At 42.7% G+C, this 12749-nt stretch overlaps 1 protein-coding gene across 1 annotated transcript in view; it reads right to left on the bottom strand.

The window, feature by feature from the left end:
• Positions 1–12749, bottom strand: part of LOC123366133 (blood vessel epicardial substance-like) — a 133732-nt gene that overhangs the window by 16044 nt on the left and 104939 nt on the right. Inside the window, 3 exon segments of the mRNA XM_045009268.1 lie at positions 3612–3779; positions 7701–7809; positions 9162–9349. Of these exon segments, the coding sequence (XP_044865203.1) occupies positions 3612–3779; positions 7701–7809; positions 9162–9349 (465 nt within the window).

The following is a 12749-nucleotide window of genomic DNA, read 5'->3' on the forward strand; positions in this document are numbered from 1 at the left end:
TGCTATCACAGCCTCACAAATTAAGTCCACACTGCATAATTTCACTTATCACCCATATTGTATTATTGCACTGTGATTCAAATTTTACTTCCACCTTTCTGATATACTTTGTATTTGCATTGATACCATTGTGTTACATTGTGTATAAGGCCACCAACCACTTGATACATTCTATCTAAGATTGTTGACCATTCTATATAGAAGCTACTATTTTATTTTGCATTTCTCTTTGGAATGTTTTACATTCCACACTGTATCTAGAGTTGTTCCTATATAAAGTTGAGTTGCTTATTAACTGTACTGTATCCCATTGTGCTAAACCCCACTTACTGTACCCCACTGTTAGAACTCCCTACACTGTTCAATAAGAAACCCCCCCTCCACCATCGTCTATTGTAAACACCCTATACACCCCATCCCATCGTATTTCATTGTTAAATTCCCACCACTTCCTTTTTCCTTTAATAAAGAAATTAATTGGCACCCCACCCGTATGGTAATTGCTCTCCAAGATCCCATATACCTGCAGGCAGGGACAAGAAGAAGGCTAACTGGCTCCATGATCTTTTTTAAAGAGCTTGTTGTTGAGGGGTTTCTGGGGGGGGACGGTGCTCTAATATCTCTTTTTAGTACTTTGCTGAGGGGAAGGTTGGGGTAAATACGCCCTTTGGGGAAAATTAAGGAGGGCCTTGGTAGAGAGGGCGAGGGGCAGGATGGACTGGTTCAGGAAAGATGCACCAGGGTACACAGGTGTTGGAGCTAAGGGTGCTGTCGCATCCCCTGGCTTGAAGTAGTTTCCATCCTATGCAGGATTCACAATTTGGTTCAATGGCTCTCAGCGCCCCGACTATACAAATTGTTCCTTCACCCCTGCCAGGGATAGGTGTTTACATAGAAGGATGGAGGCAAGAATGGGAGGACACCAATGGGGCAGGCTGTAATGTGGTTGGACAAAGTGAAGAGGACAAGCTGAGGAGCAAAAAGAGCAGCGTGAGAGGCAAGATCTAAGTTGTGAAGGGCTTTGAAAGCTGGACGGGTTATTACTATTACCACTTTAAAACATGCCTAGGGAGGATTGGATGACGCAGGAAACAAGCAATGGGATACAGAACCTTCACCTCTAAGTACATGGGTCAAATCGAGCCCAGATTGTTAAAGATAAAGTAATTTCCAGCTGGTGGATCCACAAAAGGACTTGGTCACCTAAAGCCCAGACTTAGGCACCTCGGTCAAAGTTTTGGCTCCACTGCAATCCACAAAACTCCCTGTAGTTGCCTAAACTCATTTGGCACCTAATTTTTTCAGCGTAAAAGTTCCCTAGGCACATATGTTTCTGCCTCTGGGTATGTGCACTGCTGCCTTCTAATAAGCGTCCAGACACCTCTCTCCTACCTAAACCCCAGAGCAATCCACGAACTGGTGGGAGAAAAACATTTAGCTGCCTTGGTCGGGCGAGGCCTAATCCAGAAGGTGTACTCACAGGGCACCTACTGGATCAGGGCCCATTCAAAAGCGAGCTAGAGGAAGAGGAGGTGGTGCCCATCTTATAACGTTTAGCCCAGTTGTTAATCACTGGGGATGTGGGAGACCCAGGTTCAATAACCACCTGGAGTGGGAGAAGGGATTTGACCAGGGGTCTTACACCTTTCAGGAGAGTGCTATAATCGTTAGACCATGCAATACTCTGATGTGGGGTTTCCCTTTCCTGTTGAAGCTGATACATTGATAATGAAAGAGTGATTGGAGCCAGGGGACTGTACTCAGGGTCTCCCACCTTCCAGAGGGGTCCCCTAACTACTGGGCTACCGAATCACACTCTCTCTGGCCCAATGACTGTTCCACTGTGGCTAAATAATCCTGGTGGTGGGGTGAGAGAGAGAATGACTCCATATCCCAATGGTTAGGACACCTAGAAGGTAGGAGACCCAGGGTCCCGTTTCCACTGGTCCAAATCACTCTTTCATTATTTATCCACAGTGGAACAGTTTCAACAGGAGGGAGGAGGAGGCACCTGCTGAGCCGGTAGCTGAATCTTTCCTTGGTGCTGTCGAGGTGGCTTCATATGCGAGAGGAGCAAGAGTCATTTCAACATCACCAGTGGTAATCTGCCACTTGGGAAAGGAAGTCCAAGCTTGTAGCTTTCTGAACAGTCCTGTGTTCTTAAAGATGAGAGTGTTATGCACTTTCCCTGACCAGCCAGCACTGATGTCGGTGAAGTGCCGCTGGTGATCGACTAATGCTTGCATAACAATTGAAAAGTAGCCCTTTTTGTTGATGTATTCTGTGGCAATGTGATCTGGTGCCAAAATAGGGATATGGGTGCTGTCTATTGCTCCACAGAAGTTTGGGAACCCCATTGCTGCAAAGCCATCCACTGTGTCCTGCACACCAGAGTCACAGTCCTTAATAGCAGGACATGATTAATGGTCCTGCATACTTGCATGACAAAGGTCGTCACAATGGATTTTCCAACTTCAAAATGATTTCCCACTGGATGGCAACAATATGGCATTGAAAATTTCTAAAGTACTATTGCCACTTGCTTCTCCACTGTCAAGGCAGCTCTCATCCTAGTGTCCCTGTACTGGAGGGCTGGGGTGAGCTCGGCACACAGATCCAGGAATGTGGCCTTGCGCATCCAAAAGTCCTGCAGCCACCACTCGCCATCCCAAACCTCCATTACGATGTGATTCCCACCAGTCAGTGCTTGTTTCTTGGGCCCAAAATTGGCGCTCCACCATCTGTAGCTGCTCCACAAATACCACTAACAATCTTGAACTGGCTCTTGTTATGGCCTACAGCTATCTGTCCTCCAAGAAATAGTCCTGTTCCCCACAAATCAGTGGGTTCTTCTTACGGCTCTGCAAGTACCAGAGGATCGTGTGTCCTGTACTTGCAATGCTTATGACAATAGTGCAGTGCTGTGTAGGCTCCATGCTTCTGTCAGAGATGGTGGACAGTGAGGAGGGCTGTGCCGTTTTGTGAGACTTTTAAATATGGCATGAAAATTATGGGATGTAGATGACATTATGGGATGGAGACAGTTGCATCCTGGGAAGTTGACCCCTTGCGCCCAGTCACCCTGATGACTTGTTTCTGCCCCACTATGCATTGCCAAAACTTCCCAAAGTGTGTTGGATGGTGGCGGGTTGCACATTGGGATCCCTACCCATGGTGCACCACACTGTGCATCAACACAAGCACTCCTGATGAGTACGCACAGAACCACTGCAAAGAGCCAAGCATGCATGGAAGCGATATACTAACTGCATCCGCTTTATGCCAATGTAACTTGCATTGGTGAAAGTTTGTAGTGCAGACATGGGCCTTAACCACGCCTCTTTTCTCTCGAGCACTGACCTGACATTGATCAGCATCTTTACCATCCAAAAAACCCAAATATTCTGCATTAAGCACATTTTTGATACACAAAAAACAATTCCGTCTTTGGATATGTGTGTGTGTGTGTGTGTGTGTGTGTGTGTGTGTGTGTGTGTGTGTGTGTGTGAATGTAATGGAATATATGAGCAGGATTAAGAGAATAAAATTAACCTGTCTTTACAGCATCTAACAATATAGCACAGGGACGGGAACCCTCCCCAAAAACTCACCTTATCATTTAGTGTTGGATCATTCAATGAGTAGAGTTTGTTTGTAATATCTTTACCAATAAGATACCTAAATATTTCATAAAGGAATGGTTCAGATTCCAGAAAGTAAGTGAGTCGTTCCCTGGACCAGCACAGAAACTTACAGTTGTCATCTGCAGTAATGGTGACCTAAGAAAACATATGTACAGAATTAACATCACTTTATTGTTTGAAAAACAGGTCACACCAGATTTTAATTTGGGGATGCAGCAAAAATAACTAGTGCAGTCATAATTCAACCCATGTATATCCCATAAGATACATACCACCTACAAGTTTAAAGGCACCCAAGATGCTTCTTATTGTATTTTTTAAATTTCCATTATTTATAAGTGCAGTAAATGTTTTCATCTGATTTTTTTCATTTGTTTAATGGACTGGCGGAAGTGTATGCCATGTAAATCCTTCCCTCATCAAATAGAGTTGTCTCCACAAATACAGTTAAGATCAGCATTTGTAATCTAGAGATATATTTAGGAAAAAAATATAAGGAACACACCTTTTAATTCCATTGAAATTCATTGGACATAAAACAATCAAATTAAATCCAGTGACCTTAATGCAATTCCCATCTAATTACATGAGAGCTAAATTTGTTCTAGGAAGATTTTTGGAAGGATAGTGTGGAAAAATTTTCTCTTTTCTCATGTGAATAGTCCCGCTGATGTTCTAAGACTACTTACTAAGTAAAATTACTCATAGTTACTACGTGTTGGCACAGTTGGCATATGAAAAAGATATTATCAGTGATATTTTAATGTTCTAAGTGGGTATTCACCCACGAAAGCGCATGCTGCAAAACGTCTGTTAGTCTATAAGGTGCCACAGGATTCTTTGCTGCTTCTACAGAACCAGACTAACACGGCTACCCCTCTGATACTCATACAAATTGTTACAGCTTGATTTGCCCTGTCTTCAGCTACAACAGAATTCACGACCTTTTCATAAATGCAAGCCTTCGACACTTGTGCTAAACAATCAAATCAATTAGTCATCAGTAGTACTGCTATGGAAGTACAGGAAGACAATTATAAACTTATAAACACTTGAGCAGGTCTCGCATTCTAGCCAGAAGAGGGCAGTGGCACACAAAAACCACTATATCACAGTTCAGTACTGCTGTAGCAATATTTAAATCACTTATTTTACAAAAACAAGTAAACAATTAAAAGTAGGAATCATATGGCTACTTCTTTTCTAAGTTACTTGTAGCCTTTTTTTCTCCTTAAAATAAATTAAAGAGGTTTAAGTCTCGAAGGTGAGGGAACACTGCCACATACTATATACAGGTTTTAAGTGATACATTTTAGTCTCCATTTTTTGTAATAGTTCTTAAAAGTACAGGTTTGGGCAGAGTATTTGTTCATCAGCACAGCCAGCGGATGGAACACAAAAGGTTCTACAGATCATTTAAATATAAGTTCTGCATGAACATTCCTGATGAGATTTTTTTATTTAAGGTCAGAGTATTGAGATTAAAAACAAAACAAAAACCTAGAAAGCGAGGACATACCATACTAGATTATAGTAATTTTAAGGTAAGTGAAATTTGATGCTAAACTATTTCCCTTCAATAGCATGAATCAATGTTTGATCATCTTTTAAAGGAGAGACTGCATGACGAGGACTGCAAGTGTACAGTATTCCTTTAGTGAATATATCTTCATAACCATCTCTCCTTGGCCCTATGCCGAGTTCTTGACTGGAACATATTATCTCAATCACTGACCGAGATGCCATACCAACCCTGCCTCCCTTCCTGGCATGATGAGAGTCACAGTCCAGTAACTATTGAACAATCATAGTTAGGAATAATAACATGTTAAGGAACTAGCAAAACAGCTGGTACTGATTTTAGTATTTTGGGTAGAAAACCTTCCCTCCTTAAAATTTTGTTATCGGCTGCACACCAATGTATAATACTTTCAGCCATCTGTTCATCTTCCAGAGCTTCTAAAGCAACATAAGCTAAACTGAGAAAAAAGCCACTGTTATTCTGCATAGGTGTCTGCATGGGGAGTTATACCAGTAAAACTATAGTGGTACAATTATACTGGTACAGTAATTCTGGGAAATTTCCCCATGTAGCCAAGACCCTTAGAAACCATGATCACTGCACACAACATGCAGATAGAAAGATAGGGAATTTCTGAGACAACAGCATTGTTCTATAACATGGCAGGAAAGGCTTGATCCAACTCCTACTGAAGTTAATGAGCATCTTTCCATTGACTGTAATGGGAATCAGATCAAGCAATAGGATCAAGTCCTAAGAGATGTTATAACCACACCGTTTTCCTTCAGAGGGCAAGGCCATCAACGGTCAATCATGTTAATCTCTGTTGGTGTTACTCTGGATTCACACCAACGTCATGAGATCAGATTGTAAATTCTTTGGGGCAGGGACAGTCTTTGTGTTCTGCATTTGTACAACGCCTAGTACAATGAGCTCCTGGTCCACAACTAGGGCTCCTAGATGATACAATAATACAAATAATAGTGTCGCTCTGGGTTGAAGTATCAGATCACTTAAACCTAAAAATGAGAACCCCTAAGATCACTCCCTGTCTCCAGTGTGGTACTCTATGGCATGTATACTAGGCGTCAACGCCTGCAGCTCTCACTTATGTGATGCTCAGGGGTGAAAGTAATATAAAAGACATACCCAGTACGGGGGCCTGGCTCTGGGCCCCTGGAAGGGGAGGGGCCTTGGGTGGAAGGGCCGGGGCTGGGATCAGCCTCCCCCAGCCAGCCCTTCCACGCTGCTTGGCCCACGCCGCCTGGGGCTCTAGCAGCAATTTAAAGGGCCCAGGGCTCTGGCTCCTGCTGTAGTAGCGGGGGCCGCGGCCAGGAGCCCTGGGCCTTTTTAAATTGCCGGGCCCTGGTACAGCTACCCCTTTTGCGCCCCCCACCCCCGTCGATGGCCCTGGAGAGGAGGCAAAAGGGGCAGCGACGTTAAAGTGCTGTCGGCTGTGTACGGACTGATACCAGCGGCCATTTCTTACCGGTATGCTGTACCGGCCCACTTTCACCTCTGGGTAAGGTGACTCCTGTTGAACTCACTGGGAGTTTTGTCTGAATATAGACTAAGTTTTGCACTTAATCATAAGGATGATTTTTGTGTGCATGTGTTCAAAAAGGAGGCCTGCTCCTTAAACACATCTCCTCATATAATAAATTAGATTTACATTTTTGGGAACACAGAAAGGAAATAAATGCATAAAGTGACTCAAATATAAGTAATTATTGCTGAATGACAAGTGTAATATATGCACACATTAGCTTTTTTTCATTGAACACATTTAAAGGGACACCAACTTCATACTTGTAATAGTTTTTTTTTTTAAAGCAGATACAACTAATGCCTAAAATTACTGTAACTAAAAGAGTTTAAAGGGGGAAAAATATTTTTTCAGATTGTTTTCTTTGTGCATTTGACAACATGTTGCATACAGCCAATTTCATACTTTCCCAATAGAGTCAGTTAAGCCCAGATCCCGCAAATACCCACCCACAGGGACTACTCAGGTGCTTAAAGTGAAGTATGTACATATTTGCAGGATCACAGCCTTAATTGTGAGCGTGACACATACAGCAATAGTAGAAAGGGGAAAAAATTAAAAATATAAAAAAGTGTGATTGTAAACCAGGGGAACCAGAGGTAGATGTAGTACCTGAAATTCACGTTTTTTAAAAAAACTTGCTAGATTTCAGTTCGATGGCATCTTTTTAACCTATAAATATGTCACTCAACATTTTGTTGACAATTCCAAACCTCCTTCTAATTTATATGTCCTGCACAGGAAGTGCAGATCCTATTAAATAGAATTAAAGTATATGAACCGTAGGGGGGGGGAATAGCATAGAACAAGCCAATACTGAGGTTCGTCAGTGAAAAAACTAATACCATTTTGAAATGAACTACTAGTCAAGAGTATCTTTTAAATGGCCCAACATTAAATATAAAAAAAAATCCTAGCAAAACTGTGTACGTCAATACATTCACTGTTCATTACGTTCATATCCAGTGACAGCCAAATAGAAACACACCTGGAATTTCTCACCCCGGTTCATCTGAGTTGATCGAAATTCAGGAGAATCTATAAAGGCACAGGGGTAAATATTATGCAGAAAATGCCCTCGATAGGAGACCTTCATTCTGATGATAAAAATATTTGTTAGAACAACATATAAAAACCATAAGGTAGAATAACAATCTAAATTTGAATATGATTATTGACAATGATAATACAGAACTGAAAGAGGTCACTGCATCCATGTCTCAGGGAATTTTCACCAAGCATCTGACCTAGTTCTCAGCCAAATAAACTAAGTTTTGTCAAAACTTTCATTGATTCTAAAGGGAGCAGTATCACTCCTTAAAACAGGCGACGTGGTTTGAAATAATAAGGAGCTGTGTGAATAATGGATTTTGTTTTGTTTTGCTACCAATTCAAAACAAACAGCACTGTTGCGGGTCAAACAGAAAACAATTTTTTGGACATTTTTGGTGAATATTTTGTCTCAATTTCAGCCATTTTAAAAAGCTTTTTATTTTTTCCATCAAAATTGAAGAGAAGCAATTGTCCAAAGAGAAATTTCAAAATGAAATTGTTTTGTAATGAAAAATTGAAACACTGTTGTGAAAAATGTCAAAATGAAAAGGTTTGGTTTTTTTTTTATTTACTTATTAGGGTTTATTTCCACTCCAACAATTCAGCAAAGCCTACACAAATTCACTACACATTCCAGTGTTGTCGAATCTGCATATTTCACTGAAAAAGAGTTTTGGCCAAAAAAATTGCCCAGGTCTACCCGTAAGGCAGCACCCAGTAGGCAAAATACTACATCTATCAGATGTCCTCTGAATAATTTGGGTTTGATCCACCTGCAAAGTGACATAGGGTGGATCAAACCCTAGGAAAAGAGGATAGATGGTGGTACCACAACTTACAAGGAAATATCAGCTTTAAACTCCAGCTAGAACTTATGAATCCAGCTAGAACTTATGAAGTTATGAATCAGTGCATCTCCAGTCAGTTCCTGGCCAATGCAGGGGTGGCACCTGGGGGTGGAGGCAGCATGCAGAGTTGCCTAGCCACATCTCCATCTAGAAGCAGCAGGGACAGGTCACCACTTGCGGGGAGCCACTCGAGGTGAGCGTCCGCCCTGGATCTGGTACCCCAAAACCCCTTCCGTGCCCCAGCCCCTAGCCCCCCTGCACTCTGAACCCCTCGTGGCCATTCCTCTCCATGTCACCGCTTCCAGGGAGCCACGCAGAGCCAGGTAGGAAGCCTGACGGCCCCATGCCAACCGGACTATAAACCTGACTTTCTATGAAGATTAGAAATGTCAGTTTATAGAGCTTTCCAGTTGGTACAGGGCCGGATAACACAGCTTTTACTGTATATTGTGAACAATTATTTTTAAAATGACCTTCCTTTGAATTTGTTTTTTCATTCCACCATCATGCAATACACAAGACTTTCCCAAACTTTATGCAGCACATACTTTCCCTTTAGCAGGATACTTAGTCGATCATCAACTGATGTTTTGTCCTCTGCAGCATATGCTTGACCTGTTTTTAAAGTCTGAATGTTGCAGAATTGTCCAGTTAATCTCTTGAACAGTTCTGGAGGTACATGGAGTGGTTCAAACATTCTCTTGTACAGACTACTGAACTCCTTCTCTATCTTGATCTGGAATGCAACAACAGTTATCATAAAGGAGAATGGGTCAAAGAAGAAACAGAAGTGCAAGATTATTTTTCAGTTCCACAGGTTCCTATGAAAGTTCACCATTTGCCAAAATGGTTGTAACTGAGATATTTCAGGCTTTGTCTACATATAGGGCAGGAAAGAACTGGCATCTGTCCACAAATGTTGACTCTTAGATGGTGACCACAGCACTTGTTTATGCAGAGTTAAAATTGGGTCAAGATGGTATGCTGGCACTTTAAGCATCTTTCCCATATCAGTAGAATTTGAATTGATTTAAACAGTCACTCTGGATTTACACTGCCGTAAGAGCAAATAGAGTTTGGCCCAGAAGGGCATCTGGAACATCAGAACCCCTGTGTCTTTCACTATGCATCCCTGCTTCAGGACAGAATGAGGGAGCACCTTTGATCCTTCATATTCATGGCTTGTAGGCAGAGGGAGAGCAGGCCTGCAAGCCCTGAAAACAGAGCCAGCATGCAGAAACCCACTATAAGCACATGTCATGAGTAAGGAAGAAACCACTGCCAGATGAACATCCCACTCTTGGGAGCCCACCCAAACTTCGGCTGCAGGGAAGAGGGAAAGGAAGCTGGCTGAAATCCTAAGCCTGAAAGTATTTCCTGAACGAAAGCAACTGGGAAGGAGATAGCAGCTAGTGCTTTGGGTCCTTGTCTACCCCAAAACACAGGAAAGCTTGAGCAGAGGTCTGCTTGGTGGTAGAACAGGACACACAGATGAAGGGTGTGGACATGAGAGAATAAAAAAAAGGAAGTAAATATATTCAGAATGAAAAATAAAGAAAAAAATGATAAACAAAATTATAGGTGGGGCTGGTAGCACCACCTATTAATGTTGCCCAATTTCAGTTACTTATAACTTTGCCAAACTTTGTTGTGGAAAATTTCATCCAAAACAGGTCAGTCATTTCCAAGAATGAGACTAAGGAAAATAAAATTATTTTTCAATGTTAAAAATATTCCAGTGACCTTTTCATTGAAAAGGTCCCTAATGCTTTGGAATAGGGACTTTAAATTTGACAGGGAGGTGGCCTTTGTGTGAGGGATGCGCTTTTTGCCATCACTGTGAAAATCCGTCCAAATTTGGCCAAGTTATATTTCTGAAAGTCACATTTGCACATGTTCAGTTGAAATTTTCTACAGCTTAACAGCAAAAAGTCTTGAAAGATTCTGTCCTCACTGAGCATGCTCGAGGCCTGTCACAGCTCCTTGTGCTGACCAGATAACACGTGTGCCAGCCCCACAGAGCAATAGAGCATGTTCCAATCCAGGGGCAAAGCTGGGCTTTTAGCTATGGCTGCTAGGGTTTGTCCAGGCACTGGCACTGAGAACAGGGAAGTGGTCTCTCCTGTGCTCTCAGTGAACCCCATCCCCTACTCTATTGGCACCCAGGCAACATAGTGGAAGGAATAGTTTGATTCTAATGCAGAGGGGACAACAGCCAGACATAGGGCATTGTGAGTGAGGGCCAGGGAGTAGATTGGGACATGAAGCCTGAAGGTGGAGACTGGGACTGGCTGGGCAAGGAGCCTGAGAACCCATCGGGATGGGAAGGAATAAGGATGCTGGTGAGAAAGATCTGACAAGAAGTCAGGGTGTATCTGGCTGGGCAAAGCAACCAGGACAAGGAGCCAGGGGACATTGAGAATGGATGAGAACCCTGGTGAGGGAGATTGGGACTGGGAGCATTGGCTCCTATGGAGGCATGGGGAACACGGGCAGGGGAGTACTGGAGAAACACAGAGACAGACTGTGCAGGAGGAGAGAAAACTGGGACTGGATGGACAAGGAGACTAGGAGTGGGAAAAGGGGGGAGCCTGGGGCTGGGACCAGAAGCCTCTTAGAAGTGGAGACCGGAACTGACTAGATGAGGAGAATGAAACTGGGATACAGAGGACTGGGGCAGAGACAAGGGGAGGAGGATTCATGGAGATGATGGGACAGAAGGGACAAAAGGGATCAAGCTTGGGGGGAATGAGCAGAAGTGCCAGTGCCCACTGCAGCACACATTCCTCCAGAGTCTGCAATGGAACCCATGATCCCTGTCCCTGAGTCTCACCATGACTTTACTGTCAGCAAATATCTTTGAAACCCACTGGCAAAGTGTCCCATCCCCCTCTACTGCTAGTCCACATAGAGGATAACAGCCTAGTACTGCTATCAGTTATTCTGTTTGCTCAAGCAGCAGAGGTCTGTGCTAATGATCCATGGGGGTGTCAATATAATGCCACATGAAAGAACTTCCATTTTTCAGTTTGCTTTTTTAAATATCTAGAAAATTACACATAAACATTATGTTAAAACAACTTTATTAAGGATGCAAAGTCAGGCCCTGAAAAGTTAAGAAAGGCAGAATTAACGTTGCCTGTGCACCTTTAATCTGGCCTCCTTGTACATATGCATTATAATACAGCTATTAAATTCCTGAAAGGGGGGCGCTGGAATGGAAACGCTCAGGCAAGATTAACAATGAGGTTGTTAGCACTCAAGCTACTGTAACTATGTTTGTATGAGACTCAGATTTTCAATTCCCCCGGCCCTGCTGCACATCGTAGTTCTTAACAACTAAAAAGGGCCTACACACAGGCAAAGCAAAGCTTCAATTTAATCATACGGGGTAGGGAGAAGTGTGCTAGGGATCATAATAGATCATCAATCACAGAATCCCCTAAGGTTGCAAATATCTGCATATAGGTTCTGTGCAACTGTGAGGTTAGACAGACTGATTGCAATCGACATATCTTCTCCAGTCAGTCCCTCCTTTGTGTCAGGAATTCTAACTTAATGCTGTGTATCTCCCTGCATGTGATCTTACCTGTTTACAGACAGGGTCAAATTTTATTCTTAGATGTGTATGTGCAGCTCCCATGGACTGAGTTGGGAATTACACAAGCATTTGTGAGGGCAAAACTGACTAAAGGAAAACAAAAAGTTTAAGCTTTCATGATCTAATATGTAAATGTCTCTAAGCAAAAAGCAGACATAACTGAAGTGCTGTTTTTAAAACAAGTGATCAGAGTGGAGGTATTATTCTACTTTGCGAGCCCTCCCTTTCAAAGCAGTGTTCACCCTAACCTAAGTTAAGCACCGTTGACTGCTTCTGCAGTCATCATTGTGGGCCCTTTTCCAAATGAGCCATATGGGTAGGTATAAGTTTTGCTCTGTGATAGATGAAGCGTTCTGGAGTACTGCCAAAGCCTTGAGCCAGAGCGCTGCAGAGGCACTGATTAGAATCTTTTAGCTTCTGAATTAGGGTGAGGTTCTAAAAGGAACCATGTAGGTAAAGCCTCAACAAGCCAAAACCACAGAAGTCATATTTTGGTCAGGAAAGAATCCATTGTTTTTTCCACAGACTACATTTA

This window comes from Mauremys mutica, chromosome 3, assembly GCF_020497125.1.
Source record: "Mauremys mutica isolate MM-2020 ecotype Southern chromosome 3, ASM2049712v1, whole genome shotgun sequence".
NCBI classification, from domain to species: domain Eukaryota; kingdom Metazoa; phylum Chordata; order Testudines; family Geoemydidae; genus Mauremys; species Mauremys mutica.